This window comes from Xiphophorus hellerii, chromosome 17 (assembly GCF_003331165.1).
Source record: "Xiphophorus hellerii strain 12219 chromosome 17, Xiphophorus_hellerii-4.1, whole genome shotgun sequence".
Taxonomy (NCBI): domain Eukaryota; kingdom Metazoa; phylum Chordata; class Actinopteri; order Cyprinodontiformes; family Poeciliidae; genus Xiphophorus; species Xiphophorus hellerii.
In genome coordinates, this window is record NC_045688.1 from 3,561,064 (window position 1) to 3,580,679 (window position 19,616).

Below are 19,616 nucleotides of genomic sequence, written 5' to 3' on the forward strand. Positions count from 1 at the left end.
TCCTGTCAAGACTAAATGTAAGTATTTAAGGTGAACTTACTTCTTTTTTAAGAATTTAAGTCCTTAATTGTAGATAGGTGAAACCTTGAGATTTTTGCAAGGTAGCATTTAAAGCTCTGCACTTGAGAAAAGAAACTTTAAAACCAATTTCAAAATAAAATGTAGTGAATATCGAACCTGGTGATTTGACCAGACTGGTAAAAAGAGCATTACAATAGTAATAGTTCTAATGCTAGTAAACAGTAGTAGGCGCCGCAACACAAAAGCATAAATAATTTTCTGTACCATTACAGAAAATGGTACAGAGCCTTGTGTCGTATTTGGGAAATATTTTATCCCCAATGTGAGACTCAAACCCTGATGATGAGTTAAATGTGACTCCAGGGGGGGGGGGGGAGGAAGGAAGGAAGGAAGGAAGGAAGGAAAAGTAGGAGGGAAAACATGAAGGGAAACCTAGATGACAGACAGACAGATAGATAGATAGATAGATAGATAGATAGATAGATAGATAGATAGATAGATAGATAGATAGATAGATAGATAGATAGATAGACAGATAGATAGATAGATAGATAGATAGATAGATAGATAGATAGATAGATAGATAGATAGATAGATAGATAGATAGAAGGAAGGAAAAAAGAAAACTATTTACAGTGTGATTCTGAATAAAACGTGGAAACAAACGTTTTTTTCCAAACTCTTTTCCAGACAAAACCCAAAACTGGAAAACAATAAAAGATACTACAGATTTATATTTATACATATTTATATTTATATATCCAGTAACATAAGCTACACTAACACTAACTAGCCACATAGTTCAGATTAAACTCTAACATGATGCATTCAAGTCTGACAACATGTGTAAAAGTTTAAAGGCTGTAAAACCTTTTGCAGTGGCAGTATCTGTATTAAAATGAACTTGATGCAGTTTGTGTCTCTGTTTCTGCTTCTGCTCGTTTCTTCAGTTATTTTCTGAATGACTCCCCCCCCTCCTCGGGGTCAATCCATGGGAAAAGAAAGTTTTCCTGCAGCCCTGAGAGAAATCCAGTTATTTTCGGACAACACGTCACCGGTTTTAGTTGCAGCCCAGAAACTTCTTTCCATCATCCAGCTCGCTTTCTTCCCTCTCTCTCTCTTTATAAACTTGTTGCACAGCTGTGTTGTTCCCCGTTCTCACGCACGGCGCCGCACGCCCGCAGCGGCGCACACATGAGCGGGCAGCTTGAGGAAACGTCAGCAGGTTTCGGCTCGCTGCGTGACATTGCGGTGCCCGTTTTCCTTTCAGCAAACGACTCAAGGATGGACGCGTGACGCACCGAGCCACAGGTATTAATTTAGCGGGGGATCGTTGAGGATTTCTGCGGGATTTTTTTAATTTTTTTTTGCATGAAATCTCTTCCATTTTTGGAGGTTTATTCCTCAAGATGCATGGTTATTTTTTGGAGCGTGAACAGCGACCCATGTGATAACCTTGAACCAACAGGTTCATTACGCACGACACTTTATGTCGGAAAATACAGTTTTTTCTCAATTGTGACTCATTTATGGTCATGAAATCAGATTAATCTCGAGCATATGTGCTTGCATGTGTGTTTTTATTTCCTCCTCAGTGAGGGAGCGTGCACACACGTCAGCTCGGGGAGGGCAAAGCCTGCTTAAAATGCAGCGAATGTGACAGCCGAGCCCACAGTCCAGACTACAGCAGCGCCTGGACTGGAAAGGTGAAGCGGGGCGGGGGCGGGGGGCACCAGCAGCATGACCGTGGTGCCCGGGGAGAACCTGGATGAGACGGTGGCACTGGCCGCGCTGTCCGCCCAGGATGTGTACGACCCGGAGCGAGCCGACAACCAGGAGTGCTGCGAGCGGGTGGTCATCAACATCTCCGGGCTGCGCTTCGAGACGCAGCTGAAGACCCTGGCCCAGTTCCCCGCCACTCTGCTGGGGGACCCGCGCAAAAGGATGCGGTTCTTCGATCCGCTCAGGAACGAGTACTTCTTTGACCGGAACCGACCCAGCTTCGATGCCATCCTGTACTACTACCAGTCTGGCGGACGGCTCCGGAGACCCGTCAACGTGCCTGTGGACATCTTCATGGAGGAGATCAAGTTCTACGAGCTGGGGGAGGAGGTAATCGAGAACTTTAAGGAGGATGAAGGGTTCATCAAGGAGGAGGAGCGGCCGCTGCCGGAGAACGAGTTCCAGCGGCAGGTCTGGCTCCTGTTCGAGTACCCCGAGAGCTCCGGACCCGCTCGGGGCATCGCCATCGTCTCCGTGCTGGTCATCCTCATCTCCATCGTCATCTTCTGCTTGGAGACCTTACCCGAGTTCAGGGAGGAGGCCCGGATCTTTGATGGGGTGATTCCGACAAACGGCACCGCGGGCGCCGAGCCACCGAACCCGTTCACGGACCCATTCTTCATTGTGGAGACGCTCTGCATCATCTGGTTCTCCTTCGAGCTGCTGGTCCGGTTCCTCGCCTGCCCCAGCAAGCCCGCCTTCTTCAAGAACATTATGAACACCATCGACATCGTGGCCATCATGCCCTACTTCATCACGCTGGGGCTGGAGCTGGCGGAGCACCAGGGCAACGGCCAGCAGGCCATGTCGCTGGCCATCCTGAGGGTCATCCGCCTGGTCCGGGTCTTCCGCATCTTCAAGCTCTCGCGGCACTCCAAGGGGCTGCAGATCCTGGGGAAGACGCTGCAGGCCAGCATGCGGGAACTGGGCCTCCTCATCTTCTTCCTCTTCATCGGGGTCATCCTCTTCTCCAGCGCGGTGTACTTCGCGGAGACCGACGACCCGGAGTCCGGCTTCAGCAGCATCCCGGACGCCTTCTGGTGGGCCGTGGTTTCCATGACGACGGTGGGCTACGGCGACATGTGTCCAGTGACCATCGGTGGGAAGATCGTGGGCTCCCTGTGCGCCATCGCCGGAGTCCTGACCATCGCGCTTCCGGTTCCGGTCATCGTCTCCAACTTCAACTACTTCTACCACCGGGAGACCGAGCACGAGGAGCAGTTCCAGTACAAGCACGTGACCTGCGGACAGCAGCAGGCGCCGTTCGGCGAGTTCAAGCGGAGCGACAGCCGGCCGTCGCTGTCCAAGTCCGACTACCCGGAGAGCGAGGACGCGGACTCTGTCAAGTACACGAACTGCAGCCCGCACAAGGCGTACGGCGGGAAGCTGACGGACGTCTGAGGCGCCTTGTTTCCGCCATCAGAGGGAATGTTTTCAGTTGGATCCCCTCTCCACTCCCGACACGGTCTTCCATCCAGCAGGACAACTGATCAGCCTCTGTAGCACTTTACTGTCATTAGTGAGCAGCTTTAAGGTTTACATTCTTCTGACACGGGACCAAATTAAAACTCAGTTTAAAACTTTACAAAAAAAAAGAGCCTGCGAGACAACACGCAGGGTTAGGAGTAAGAAAAAACAAAAACAAGAAAACCCTCATTGAATTAAACACAACGAATCTGACGTGAAGCTTTTTCCAATACAACAGCGCCATCGTGTGGTCAAAGCGGCTCACTGCGCCGCCGTGGCAGATGCAGTTTCCATGGCAACCTTCCAGACTTTTCTGTTGTTGTCTGGTGCAGGAGCAAAAAGTGAGGAGGCTCCAAACCACCATGTTGTGGAAGCATCCATGTTGTTAAAAAAACCCCCACAAAAACTGAGATGCTCAGCAGCTAATTACTAAAGACAAGTTAAAAGAAATTATTAAATACAATAAAATACTAAGATTATTGCTTACAGCAGCAATTTAATACATTAACAGTTCAGTTTTAGATGTTTCAGAGCTCAACCTCATTTATCGTGGATATAAATATGTTCAAAAAGATAATTTCAAGAAAAATACATAAAGTAAGACATCAAAATAAAAAATCAAGTATTAACAGAAAATACTAAATTATATTCACGCTTTATAGTTGTACAGTAGCACAAAAAGGTTAAAAATAGAAACATAAATTGTAATACGTAAATTAAAATGAAATATAATTTTTTTTAGGGGATTTTAAGATAAAATGCAAATCAAGAACTAGTTTAAACTATTCAATTTAATCTATTTAAATGAGTTCAAGTCTGAAAAGCTATCAATCTTTTCAACAAATCATTGAACTGCTAAATAGTTTTGGTTCTAAAATAATAATGAATAATAATTCAATTTTAATGCACAAAAAACAAGAATGCATGAAGAAATTGGGAAACAAAACATCATAGGATTTTCCTTTAACGGAGTTAAGAAATAATAATTTTTAAAAAATCCCAAATAGCTTTTCAAAAATAAATTTAAAGTATTTAAAATAAAAAGATCAGTCTCTTGCTTTCATAGAGATCCCCAGCGGTTCTGGTCCATACCTGATCCAAGCTGAAGGCCCTTCAGTGTTGGAGCTTCCTGGTCCAGCTGCACCTGGACTCACCTGGACAGCGGGCGGAGCAGGCGGAGCTGCTGGAGACAAAAACAGAGGATTTTTAACAAGCTGACGGAGTAAAAACCTTCGCTGGAGTTTATCAGACTGATGGATGTTTGAAGGAAAAGTCCGACGGCTCTTCAGCTCAGACCAATATTCAGTTCTGGTCCCACAAGGTGAGCCATTAAACGTTGTGTTGTCACTTCCTGTCTGGCCAACATGTTGCGCACAACATTTTAATCAGTAAGCAAATTTAGACAAAGATTTGGTTTAGAAATCCAGAATCAGTTCCTTCATTTGGCCAGATGGGGGCAGTACCAATTAATTTTGATCAGTTTATTTTAGTTCCTCCTGTTGTGTGAAGACAAAATGTGCATTTTTTTCATTATGATTGTTTCTTTAAATACTGTAAAGTTAAAATGCAGAGAAAATAGAAATTAAACCTGATATTAAGCAAGTTTCAAAGAGCAGTTTAAGGGGGTAAACAAAAGCACAACTCCAGTCTAAAACATTAAGATCTATCATAGAAGTACTTCAAAATAAAGAAAAGCCACCGGAGCTGGTAAGAGGTTCAGACTTCCTTTTATACGCAGATGTTCTGCATCAAAACAACAAAAACAAATAAAGATAATTGTTATTTCATGAAAGAAAATAGCAAGAAATAAAAGCAGAAAGAAAAAGAAGTTGTGAAGTTATGCAACTCAAATTTATTAAATTAAAAATGCAAAAGGAGTTTTTAGTTTCAAAAGTTTTACGAAATCTACAAATTCCTAAAAATCCAAAACATTTAAAGAAAAGAAAAAGCTTTGGACTGTTGCCTTAGTAAAAGAAAAAACACAACTTCAAAATTTTGGGGGGCATCAGTTTATTTCTGGTTGGTTGGTCAAATTTTTACTGTTTGGCCTTGTAGTCAGGGGGCCGGTCAAAGTCTTTAGAAGGGCCGCAAATGGCCCCCGAGCCACACTTTGGACACCCCTGACCAAAGGGATTTTCCTACAGGTTTAGTAGTAATCAGGACTAAACTTCCCAAAAACATGTGATCACAGTTAATCCATAACTTAACAAGAGCTTAATTCTGTAAATTATTACTGGCAATAGAAACTACTTTTTTCTTTTTTATTACTATTATTAGTAGTAGTCGTTGTAGTAATAATAGTACTATTGTGCAGCTGTAAATATAAAGTTTGCAGCTTAGCAACAGAAAGGCATTTAAACATGTAAATACTTGTTTATCATCAGCTAACTCTGTAATCCAGCCAAAACCAGATAAAAAGGGAATCTCAAAATGTTTACCAACAGAGAGGATCAGCTCAGCAAAGATAAAACTCAGCAAAATGACTCCAAACACAAAATTACTTTACTACGATGAACGGTAGATACAAAAAACCACAAAAACAGCAGAAGAAGCACAAATGAAGTTTGACAGTCCAGTAAATCCATTAAAACATGAGAAAACAAGTTAGTAAAGAACCGAATACAGAGCAGGATGATATTAACTGTTTGAATGATGTTTTATTCACAGCTGAAAAAAGATTCATAGAGCTGCATTCAGATTTAAAATCTGGACAAACAGAAACCTTCAAAGTTCCTGCTGATTGTTGTTGTACTACTGTCGGCCTGCAGGTGGCAGCAGAGGCTCTCAGCAGAGTTTTTAATTCTGTTTCAATGTGAACACTTTTTAAAGCCTTTTTACGCCTCTATTTAACTTAGAATAATTTTCCAGCAACATCAGCAGACCTTAAAAATCCAGTATAATAACATTATTCACACTAAACAGTGACGTTGTTGCAGGAAATCACCAGAGTTGTGATTTATAATGCTCCGAGCTGTGATGTCTGTCCCGGTATCTGACCTCATGGCTCATTAAAAGTCATGCAGAAGTTTCAGAAGTTGGATCTGAATCTGCAGGATGATGGGAGGAAACAGGAGCCGATCAGGTGGAAGATCTCAAGTTCAAGTTGGACGGAGAGGAAATGAGGAAAAGGAGTAAAAGTGACAAATTGCAGAAAGACAGAAAGAAAAGGAGGACATCAGTCGGTCATGTTACGTAACGCAGCGTCTCCGTCCTGACAGCTGCAGACATGACAGCTCCAAGAAATATTAAACTAACTGCTTCCACCTGGAGGGATTTACTGCAAACTTCTTCCTCATGTGAACCGGAGCAGGCAGCTCCGCTCTGACAGGTGTTGTTAGTGTCCGTGTCCCCGCTGTCCCAAAGCCTCAAGGTCTCACCTGGAAAACCTCTGGAGTCCAGAGGAGACGATGCAGGGACAGACAAACACACGTTTCCACATCCAGCTGATAAAATTCACCATCAGAAGCTTCCAAACTTCATTTCTACTAGCAAAATAAATACATTTGTAAATATATTCAGAAAAATCACAACAACAGGCTTGATTCTGGTCTGGATCACGTTATTAAGCAAGTGTCTCATTAAAAAGCACAAATTAAACGGAAGAAAACAACTTACATTAACTATTTAATCCTAAATATGAAGCAAATCTGGGAAAAATTAGGAGAAACTAAAATGTTCCAATAAAAACTTCAGAGGAATATCACAGAAATATTCTCTAACAGGAAAAATAAAACCAGAAAAAAAGGAAGAAATGGCGGCAATTTAAAATAATAAAACAGCTAAAATAAGAATCATTAAATTTATTGTAAAACACAAGAAAAAAATATTTAATTAAACAAAACTTAATTAATAAGCAGTACAATGGTAAAATAAAACTATAAAGAATATAACAAAAAATTAGAACCATGAAGACATTAAATAAATTTCCTTTGGCTTTACAAATTCTTATATTTTTTATGTATTTTCTTATGCAGCAATTTGAAATAGAGATCTAAAATATGGGGCAAAAACATAAAATTTTATTTAATTAAATATAATTTACAGGAAAAACATTAAAATAGTAAAATAAAACAAAACAAAAAAGAATCTAATGAAATAATTTTTCTAGAAATGAAACATTATTTAAAAACATTTTCTTTAGGCTTTACCAAAAAGAGAAAAAATATTTAAATACATTTAAATATTTTAAAAAGCTGCATTTTTCTCAAGTACAGAAAAGAAAGTTATGAAAATTATTTAATGAAATAAAATTTATTATCATTAAAATGTTTTTTAAAAATGTTAAAACAGAGATATAAAGTACTGTAAAAAATATTTACAATTATTTAATGAAATATAATAAAATAATACATTTAAAATAAAAATATATTTTTTAATAATTGTAATTTGTTTTATGAAAAGAAAAATTAACCATTTTCCCCAAGATCCTAAAAACTTTCTTTGTAGCTGTTTTATTGCAGATATCAACATTAACTTTTAACTAATGATGGTGCAAAGAAAAACAGAGACAAAATCTGTATTTTCATCACTTTTTAAAAAGGTTTTGAAAGACAAATCACAAGAGTGAAATAAAATCAAATGAATCAAAAATCATGTTTCTTGATTTGTAAGAAAGTTCAAACTTTTATCCCTTTTTTAATCTGCTAAAATGTGATTTGTTCCCGTTTTTATTATAAACATTAAATAACTTTATTTTAAGAAATGTAACACAAATTTATACTAAACTTAACTGGACAAACTGCTGCTTTATAAACTGCATATATGACATCACTGCAATTTAAATGTTAATTATTATTTATTTAACATTTTAACTAAGCAAATTACAGTGTTTGCTTAGGTTTCCTTTAATCTATTTAAGGAAAAAACAAAAGAAATGCAAAACGGTGCTCAACTTTCTCTGCATCACCAAATGTTTCAGTTTTCAGTCAAATTAAACTTTTCATCTCCATTTTTTCCTGCTGAGCCTCGTGGATTTATTTCAGAATAATTCAGAGTAAAATCAGACAGACAGTGCAGAGCCTTCAGTCTGTGTTTCATTCAGCCGCTGTTATTTAAAGGAGGCTTGATGAATTACAAACACGCAGGCTTAAACTGTCTGAGCAGCTGCTTAGCAACAGGATCACAATAGCATGTTGTTTACATATGCGGCTCCTGCAGGTACAGACTGAGTGCAGCGCCTCCTGCTGGCTGAGTAGTTTAGCTGTTTCTTTTTTACACCATGAATAAAATTAAAATCTAATGAAAATCAGAGGCACGAGTCAATTTCCTGGTTTAGAAAAATGATAGAATTCTATTCGCTGTCTATCTCCGTGGCAACAGTGGACACTCCAACCTGATTGGGTGGTTTTCAATGCTACTTCCACCATGCTGTTTTGCTGTAGTGACAAGAAAAGACACATTGAAAGGATCAATTAAATGTTTTTATGAATTGATTAAAGAAAAATCGATTGAAATTGATTAGGAAATATTTTTAAAGATGGCCGACAAGAACTGGGTGAATCTGAGCAACACGTTGCAGGACGGCAGAGAGGCAACAAAACCCAAGGAATGGAGGGATGAAGATTTAAACAAGACAGGAGAAGATAGAATGAACGAAAAGGTGAAATAAAAGTCTAAAGTTAACAATTAAAGAACAAATGGAAAAAAATAACCACAACGCAAATAAGGAGGGGACAGAGGTAGGACAGGAGGAAGGAGAAATGGAGGAAGGGAAAGAGGGAAGGACACAATGGAGGAAGAAAGAAAGAGAATAAAAAAAATGAAGAAAAGAAGGACAGTGGTGGAAAGAAGGAAGGAAAGAAAGGAGTGATGAAGGAAGGAAGGAAGGAAGAAGGTCATAAGGATTTAAGAGGAAAACTTTGAGGCATTAAGGACATAAAGAGGCATCAAGAAAGGAAGGAAGAAAAAGAGACAAAGAAAGAACAAGAATGAGGAAAAAATGACAGAAATATCTTTCCATGCTTTTAAAACACAGAAATATTTGCATATTAATCAGATAAAAACTTGATTGAGTTCAGAAAGAATGGCAACTATAAAGCTTTCATCTTTACAACCAGCAGCAGCTAAAAGTTAAATTAAAATATTAAACACATTAAACAAAGCCGACGTCTTTCTAATCTTTCGTGAAAATATTAGAAATCGTCTCAATCGATCGTATTTCAGCCTCTGCGTGTTCGTCTCTCAGCGTCTATTTTTAGCTTTACTACAAAGAACCGGTGCAGCAGTGCTTCAAGATGCCAGCAGATAAAACCTGTCTGCAGTGGAGCACATGCAGCATACAGCATCAGAAAGCACACGCAGCATACAGCATGCAGCACACGCAGCATACAGCATGCAGCACACGCAGCATACAGCATGCAGCACACGCAGCATACAGCATGCAGCACACGCAGCATACAGCATGCAGCATACAGCATGCAGCACCAGCATGCAGCACCAGTATGCAGCTGGTTTCCAGCTCGGACCGCCGGCCGCCAGCGCATCCCGCTGCAGAGCTGCACTGACCTGGGATCAGTCTGACAGGACGCAACGGAAAGCGTCAGAAAACGTCCTGAACTGACGCAGCGTTTCACAGAAACAACAGAATCAACGTCTGATTTCAGGTTTTACAGATAATCCATGGTATGTTCGTCAAAATAAACACAAATAAAAGCCAAAAAATTAAAATTTTTCTCCATTTTAAAGAGTTAAACATGCAAACAAGACGAGAATTAATTTTAGGTGTAAACAGCAGAAATAAGAGAAATAAATAAACCTGTCACAATAACGCTAAACTGTCCCAGAAATTATTGTGATTAATTAATAATAATAATTTTGTTAATTAAAAAAATTTAATAATTTAAGTAATAAAATAATTTAATTAAACCAATTTAATTATTTATTAAGTAAATAATATTCATTTAAACAGAAAACATCATTTAATCTTCCATCTTTAAGTTTAAACCACTGATGATGATGTCACTGAGGACAGCCAATAGCAGCACAGCTGTTTATTTCAATACATAACACTAATCAATCCAATTGATCTGGAGATCAAAGACCAGAATATGAGGAGAAAATCTCCAAATGGCGACACATCTGTGAGGCTCGTTGGCGCCGCAGCGTCAGTGACAATCAGTATCAATATGTGATTTGATCTAACGAGGAGGATCAATTCATCAGCTTCAGCTCAGATCGGCTGGATTCTTAGAGGAAAAGCTCTGCATGTCAGATCATGAGTCATTTCCGAGGGTAAATTTTTAATCAGTGAGTGAATTCAATAATTAAGCAGTTTGAGACGACAGTTTAACTGTCGACCCAATCAGATTTTTCTGAATGTGAGAACAGGAAGTGAATTTTTCACTATTCCTGAGATTATGACTGGCTGTGGTGAGGAACTCACAGACTTTTCTAAACTCAAAATATCAGATATGAACACCATAATCGTTTGACCTCTTTGCACCATAATGTTGTTACAGATATTTGCTTTGTGGATTAAATGCAGAAATCAATCAGATTGCATTAAAATCTGAAAGTAGGGATATTAAAACTGGCACTGACATAAAAATGACATCCGATATTAATACTGCTTTCTAGGGCTGCAACAACTATTTTAGTTATCAATTAATCAATTATTCTGGCGATTAATCAATTAATCAGATAAAAAATTTACATTCTACAGATTTTTATGAACTGCTTAGGCCTTTTTTATACAATATTAGAAATACACTGCCTGGCCAAAAAAAAAGTCGCCACCTGGATTTAACTAAGCAAATAGGTACAAGCCTCCTATTGGATAAGTACTGCATAGGCGATTATCTTTCAGCTGGCAACAAGTTATTTAACCCCAGCTGATGCAATGAGTAACTCCTCATTTCTTAAACAACCATGGCAAAAGACACATCCTGTGGTCGTGGAAAAGACGTTAGTCTGTTTAAGAAGGGTCAAATCATTGGCATGCATCAAGCAGAGAAAACAGCTAAGGAGATTGCAGAAACTACTAGAATTGGGTTAAGAACTGTCCAATGCATCATTAAAAACTGGAAGGATGGTGGGGAACCATCGTCTTCCAGGAAGAAATGTGGTCTGAAAAAAATCCTGAATGATCGTGATCGGCGATTACTTAAACGTTTGGTCAAATCAAATCGAAGAAAAACAACATCTGAACTCAGGAGTATGTTTAATTGTGAACGCAAAAGCATTTCCACATGCACAATGCGATGGGAACTCAAGGGGTTGGGATTGAACAGCTGTGTAGCCGTAAGAAAACCTCTAATCAGTAAGGCTAACCAGAAAAAAAGGCTTCAGTTTGCTAGGGAGCATAAAGATTGGACTCTGGAGGAATGGAAGAGGGTCATGTGGTCTGATGAGTCCAGATTTACCCTGTTCCAGAGTGATGGGCGCATCAGGGTAAGAAGAGAGGCAGGTGAAGTGATGCACCCATCATGCCTAGTGCCTACTGTACAAGCCTGTGGGGGCAGTGCTATGATCTGGGGTTGCTGCAGTTGGTCAGGTCTAGGTTCAGCAACATTGTGTGCCCAAAGAATGAGGTCAGCTGACTACCTGAATATACTGAATGACCAGGTTATTCCATCAATGGATTTTGTCTTCCCAAATGGAACGGGCATATTCCAAGATGACAATGCCAGAATTCATGGGGCTCACATTGTGAAAGAGTGGTTCAGGGAGCAGGAGATCTTTTTCACACATGGATTGGCCACCACAGAGTCCAGACCTTAACCCCATTGAGAATCTTTGGGATGTGCTGGAGAAGGCTTTGCGCAGTGGTCAGACTCTCCCATCATCAATACAAGATCTTGGTGAAAGATTAATGCAACACTGGATGGAAATAAATCTTGTGACACTGCAGAAGCTTATTGAAACAATGCCACAGCGAATGCGGGCTGTAATCAAAGCTAAAGGCGGTCCAACAAAATATTAGAGAGTGTGACCATTTTTTGGTGGCGACTTTTTTTTTGGCCAGGCAGTGTACATGAAAATACAAGAATAAAAAATAATTCAATACCTATTTTTAAATAGAAAAATAAGCATTTTAATACCTAAATTTTAATAACATACCGTTCTGAACTGGGTGAAGCTAAAATTATGACATTTGAAGAGTTGCATCTTACATGCAAAATATTTTTGTACAGTTTTGGTTTAATTACTGCTCAAAATATGTTGGTGCCTTTTTTGAGTCTGTATTCTCCAGTTTATGATTGACCGATTACTAAATAAGTTGACGATTATTTGAATAATCGATTAATCACGATTAATCCAGTTAGTAGTTTCAGCTCTTCTGCTTTTCTTTCCTGATATCATATATGTTATATTTTCTTACAATTTCAACTCCTTGTACAAGCTTTAACTGTTCATGCTAATTTATTGTGCATCACTGCGTAAAAACTAATTTTTTTTCATTTTTTAGTTTTTTAAATTATTATTATTATTTTTCTCCTGGTAGAACTGTTTTTAGTCAATTCCCACCAAGAACTTTTTTTCTTTTTTTGAACGTATTGTATTTTGTAAAGTTTAAAGTCCAAGTTGCTGCAGCAAAAACATAGCTAAGAGGGTTGATATGGAAACTTAGCGACCTTCAAATCTGCCTCCTTTTGCTGCGGTTCTAATAAGATAGAATATTTACCATCTTTCATCAAATGATTCTCTTTCCTCCTCTTTTTCAGGGAAAGATTGACGAACCTCACTAACCCACTCCAGCTGCCACCATCCTCCTCATCCTCTCCAGCTTCTCTCCTCCGATGAAGAAAAAAACAACAAAGCTTGGATTAAATACAAAAACAAAACTTCACGAGAAACTCGGCTTACTCTCGGATTTTTACAGAGCACAGACTCTGAGGTACGAATCAAATGTTACTTGAATCATCAGCTATGTCCTGCGTATACTTAGATGTTGTTTGGGAGGTTTCTCCTGTTGCTGTAGAGAACAAGAACTTGTTGTTGCTGTCTGTATGTCGCATATCATATCCAAACCAAATCACTGCATGCTTGGAAAGTAGAGCATGTAAACAGAAGAAACGTGGGAACAACATCGACAGCTCGCAGATACGGAGAAGTTATCCTGTCAGACAGATGACTTTAGTTTTTTAAAGTATCATACTATATATGTTTTATACTGGGAGGTTGACATGGTGAATTATTTTGTAGATTTTTAACTTTTTTTTTTTTTTTTTGCCTTGGTGAAAACAAAGCAGCTCCAGCAGGCAGCTCTGATGAACATGTCTGCACCAGTGGGAGGAAAAATGGGGGTAAAAGTGTGAAAATGCATTAAATCCAGACATCCGTTTATATCTGAATGTTTCTGTTTGGATCTCTGATCAGAATGCTGTATTCCTGATTTATCACTACCTCAGTGTCATCTCACTGAAAAAATAAGCTTTAACACCTGAAGGACTGATTATTGTCACGAACACCGCTCAAGTTATCTAAAATGTTCTCAATTTAACCTCTAAAATATACAAAGAACTAAACTATAAAGATGTTTTCACCTTGATATCAGGTAGAAAAGCACATTTAGAGAAACTTAATGAGCCTCAGATGTCCAGCCTGGGTGAGAAAAGTAGCTTTTTTGCACATTGTTTTGTTTTTGCATTTTCTATTATGTTAAAAGGCAATAAGGTCCTGCAGAGTGGCTCTGCCTGTCTTCAACATTTAACAAGGAATCAGTCCAGCACAAATTTGAATTTTAAATAGATCTGAAATTTGGGAAGACAAATAAACTGGGGAACTGTAGCACTTTTTAATATTGCTCAAATTTCTCTCAAATTATCTAAAAGATGCACATTTATTTGGAGCACGATGAGCTGCAGGTGGAAACAAACCCCCAAGATGGCAGTGTTTTTCTTTGTGGTTCATTTTTAGCTTCTTAACTTTTATTTCAAAATATTTGAGATTTAAAAATATAAAAACAAAACGACTGACACATTTATGACTGACACATTTATGTGTCAGTCATAAATGTTAACTACTTTCGGTTTCCCTCTGGAACGAAGCTGAAAATAAATAAAAACTCATTTGAGAAATATTGGATCTAAAACGCTGGGAGAATTTTAAGCCTTTGTTAATTAAATCACTGTTTCTCAGCATAATACTGAAAATCAGATTGTTACCAGGGATTGGACGTCGCTGCTAACCCATCACAGTGATGCCAACATTTTGTTTTGGGTAAAAATCCCACCCAGAAACTGCTGACACTCAAGAATCACAGAGTTACTAAATTGTGACGTTGCTGATATATATCAGTGTATCATCAGCGTAGAAAATGTTTTGGTTTTACAAAATCAACATTAAGGGTTCCTATTTTAAAGAGCTTGGGATATTGCAACACATGAGGAGTTGCTATGGTAACTTTAACACAGAATAATGTCCATACTTTGACACCAAAGATAAGCTGCACCATGGGGGGTCCTTGTAGGTTGTTGGAAATCCAGTGGGATTTATTAAGAAACACTTTCACAGTTTAAATTTTATTATCATATTGGTAACCTATTTCTGAAGATGGGCATCTGAAACAGGGCGGGCCATGATGGCCTCATGCCTCGGCTGTGACCCAATCATGGCCGTAGCTCAGCTTGGCATGTTCTGACATGTAGCTGCATCTTGACACAGTTTAGGACAGTTGTGTTAGCTTGTGGTGCCAACATGAGGATATGTGGTAAAATCAATGTGGAACAATGATGCTGATGGTTAGCCGAAGATCTTGGTAGAACATGAGTGGTTCTGATCATCGTCTTGGTGAGGTCACACTTTGGGGATGCAGTGTGAAGCATTACATCTTCGTTTGTAGATGTTTTAAGCATCTACAAACTTTTTCTGCAAGGCTGTGATGGTTTATTGTCGTGATGTCAGTGTATCCTTGAAGTCCAAGCATGGCTTGGCTATTGTCACATGAAACAGAACTGGCCACGATGGCTTCATGCTAGGCTACAACCAAAATTACAGCGATGTAACAGTGGTGAAGTGTGAATGGGAATCTGAGAAAGTTGTACAAAGTCACAGCCCAGAATGTGTAGCAATCATCAAGGTTTCCCCCAGAAAACCTGGTAAGCCCGGTTGTTGTGGCGTTGGCAGTCATAGTCAAGTTAGGCTAGGTTATGGCTGACAAGATAATGAAGACCATATTAAGATCTTCGTCCAGAGCAAAGTAGCCCTAAGGGAAGTGAGCCAGCATCTTCATTGACCAAACACGTTTAGACACTGATTAATGTCAAAGTTTGGTTGAAAAGTTGTTGGGATGAACAAATAGTTTTCCAGATTTTCTAAATTTGAGTTGAAGGAACGATAATTATACAACCATAAAAGTTGCCCAAAGACAGCAGCTTCCCTCCAGAGAATCAAAGATTGTACAGAAAAATTGTAAACTTTATTGCATCTTTTTCTGTCAAAAATATGAGCAATTGTCACGCAAAGTTTCAAAACCGTGCAGAAATGTTATCACAAAGTTTTAATGGTAAATGTTGATTTATGTTAGCATGTTGTCTTTAGTTCTGGATGTAGGAATAGCGCCACCTGCAGCTCATCAGCTCAACTTTTCAAACTGCTAAAACCAAACAAATTCAGGAGTTTCTTATATATACAGCTGTGGAAAAAATTAAGAAATCACTTAAAATGATCAGTTTGTCTGATGTTGCTATTTATAGGTATATATTTGAGTAAAATGAACATTGCTCTTTTATTCTGTAAACTACTGACAACACGTCTCCAAAATTCAAAGCAAAAATTTTATATTTTCTTGCAAAAAATGAGAAATAGTCAAAATAATGAAAAATATGCAGTGCTTTCAGACCTCAAATACTGCAAAGAAAACAAGTTCATATTCATTTAGAAACAAGAATACTAATGTTTTAACTCAGGAAGAGTTCAGAAATCAGTATTTGGTGCACTGGGCTCTTAATTCTTCCAGAGCTGGATATTTGCTGAACTTTTTGGATTCATTTGGACTGAAAGGCAGGTGGTGTGGGTTGAGACAGCGGACTGAATCCAAGCTCTCGCTCTCTTGTTGAAGGTTTGGTGTATCCACAAACCTGCGTCACTGCAGCCCACATAAACACAGAAGTTCATCCACTCTGCAGCGTTCGTCTGGCCGTCACTGCTTTTCTGATGCATAAAAACAGCCGAGGGAGATTTCAGTTGGACTGAAGCTCTGACTGATGATTAATGTGTTCTGCATACTGTAAGTGCAATAAAAATGCGACGTTCCCCCTGTGCGTGCGGCAGCGTACCGATTATGACAGACGGCCGTGGCTGCGGTCAGACTGTTCATCCTGTAAAACAGCTGCTGTTTCGTTTTTCAGCTGAAAACTTCAGGTTCATCACCGAGTCATTCTCATCCTCCAACAGGAAGCAGCAATAGATTCCTGCAATGTGGGAACTTTGAAGTGGAAGGAGTGTTTGCAAAATGCGTTACTATGATTTCTTCAGTTTTTTTTTAATTCCATTTGTTGATGTTTATTTTTGTGATCTATGTTTGATAAAAATAAATCCTTAATTCTGATAAATCTCCATGTGTTTCACATGACAACACATGAACTTTCCGTTTTGTGTGTGCATTTTCTTTTGGCGTTGATGTGTAAATGAGTACGGCTGGATTTAAAATGGTTTGAATCTCAGTTAGATTCATTCGTTCTGCGGTTAGAAGAGTTTCACATTTGGCTGGAAACAAGGCAGAGTAATAGAAAGCAATTTATTCCCTTTAAAGGGGAAACTTCTTTTCACCAACTATTAAAAACTTTAAAATATTATAATTATGGAAGAAAATGTAACTGAACCAACACAAGAGATTAAGTCATATTAATACAATAAATCAGCTCTTTTTCTTTAATTACATAGACGGACTAATTGGAGAAAATGGTCAATCGATTTAGTTTTTAAATTATCTGATCAATACTACTTAGAAGTAGTTTTGCAAATAGGAAAAAAAACTATAAAAACCAACCAGGCTCTATGTGGAAAAGAAACTGTCCTCTAAACCCATTACCATAAACTACCACCAAGAATTTGTGACTTTTACATTTCTGAAGAGGAATCCTGGTTTTAATTCAGCCACAATTCAAAAGGCAGCAGTTTATTTAAGTTTATTCTCCAGTTCCACCAAACTTTTCAACCACATTGAATTTGACATCTCAGTTTCCCAGGTTAACTTTTTTTTTAATCAATGTCCATTAAGGCAATGCTGATTTGTAAATAATTTAATTAACAATCTAGTAAACAGAAAAATCTTTATCTGAAGCAGAACTGAAATTGAAAAAGTGTTTAAAGTGCTTCAATGAGCTGAAATTGAAACTTAAAAACATTCCAAAATAAGATAAATGAATGAAATAGATACAAATTTAATTATAAGAAGTAATATTTTATGGATTAAGCATCTCAAATTTAACATTTCATTTAAGAATAAATATTTAATTTCAGCACCGGTAATGATTTTCAGACAGTTTAGGGCTTAAAATGATGAAAAAGTTTTCAATTCTTCTTTTAAATTTCTCTTCTCTTCTGTGCTACATCTACTCTGATTATCTGACTAGCATAGCCTAGCCTAGCTAGCATGGCCTAGCCTACCCTAGGCTAGCTAGCACAGCATATCATAGCCTAGCCTAGCCTGTCACATACAGTAATATCTAAACCATTCCCAGGCAGATCTCCACCATCTCTGACTGGTTTAGACCATAAAATGGATCTGGTGTGTGTTTGTTGTTCATCTCCATTTATCAGTGACTTTTTTTGGCTTTCGATCTTTTGATCGCAGCGGTGCAACCTCTGATTGTTTTAGCCACAACTTTGAGAAATTAGGTTGCAACTCCAACAAAATTGGTTGCACTCTAGAGCCTTGACAGTATATAAATTGACATTACGTCAGAACTTTGACTAGACCACTTCAGGATCTCAACTGACTGCCTGTTTAGTCTGCAGAGTATTTTAGCAAAGTGTTGAGGATCATCAACATGTTTTCTGGTAAATGTCACAAAGTTTTTTGTTTTCTATGGTGCCTCCAAAGCAAAATGGACGACTTTAAACTTCTTATTTAAACTGAGATGTTCATTAAGTGGCCATTAATGCATAAGGTAAGTTAGGTTTGTACATTTATTGTGTGGTTATGGAAAAGACGCCCCTGATAAGAAACCAGCAGTGCTCCATCTATATGCAATAACACATAATGAAAATATCATCAGTAAATTTGTCTGGTTGTTTTTAACTGTGCATAAAACCTTTATAGTGCCTTAATCAGAATCTGTTATGAATATTTTTAATTTATCTCAAGTACTATCAATAATAAAAGTGCATCATGTTAGCACTACAGTGATGCAACCAACTGGTTGAACATAGAAATAATGTATCGTCGATAAATGTTTGAATGTACAGTATTCAGTCTTCCTGTGTGACAAAGTAAAGAAAAATTAACCGCAAATACTGACAGAAAATGACAGTTTAGGATAATTTTCAGGATATCTGATTATTCTAATTATACGTAACTTTTTATGTTTAATTGACCTGAATAAAAAAATAATTAAAAACTGCCCATATTTTGGTTTTTAACAACATTGTTCTATTGCTTCAAGAAAAACAATGTTAGACCCATGCAGGCATGAGTGTAACAACTTCAGTGTAGTTTCATGTATTTAATGATGTTCTCATGCTTTGGTCCAATTAATGCAACAGAAAAAACCATACATATTAAAATGCATATACATAACATATAACCTGTCTGCAAAATCTCAAATTGCATCCTCTGTGTTTTGCTCTAATTATAAATATTTTTGTTAACCTGAGTGTCTGTGTATGTTTCTGTATGACAGCTATAATATAATAAAAAAAAAAAAACGGAGCGTTTCAAAAATGTAATAAATGCAAACGGCTTCAAACAAACTGTATTATGCACAACAGAGTCATTCTGAATCCTAGTTGTGACTATGTTCAATGTGGCCTTTACTTTCTCTTTCATGTAATGCAATGTTGTAAAGGGTTTGTATAATATGATGTTTATCAAAGTTACCAAGGCTTTATGTTTTTAAAAAATATGTTTAATAAATAAAACAACTGTGATAAACTGTAAAGCATCTAAGAGTTTATTTTCACTAAACAGTTTGCTACAGTGCCTTCAGGGTTTTTTAAAATTATGTAACTTTACAAGTTAATTGTGTTAAACGCAAAATTTTGTTTAAAAAGTACAAAGTATCATGTAGAAATGCAATTAGACATCATATGTAGCAATATCACACACATCTGTTATGATCCATTAACCTATAAGCTATTGGTCCTACTTAGCACCTTTTAGCATGTGCTACCTTACAAACTATTAGTACCACTTGTTAGCTTGTTAGTACCCATTTGCTTTATCGCTCTTTTTATCATGTGCT

General features: G+C 38.0%; 1 protein-coding gene across 1 annotated transcript; it reads left to right on the forward strand.

Moving 5' to 3' along the window:
• The first annotated feature begins 571 nt into the window (after positions 1-571).
• Positions 572-19,313, forward strand: LOC116737170 (shaker-related potassium channel tsha2). Its single transcript, XM_032590190.1, has 3 exons — positions 572-1,332; positions 1,617-4,591; positions 12,933-19,313. Exon 2 carries the CDS (start codon positions 1,762-1,764, stop codon positions 3,202-3,204), a length of 1,443 nt encoding a protein of 480 aa, XP_032446081.1. The 5' UTR covers positions 572-1,332; positions 1,617-1,761; the 3' UTR covers positions 3,205-4,591; positions 12,933-19,313.
• The last annotated feature ends 303 nt before the right edge of the window (positions 19,314-19,616 follow it).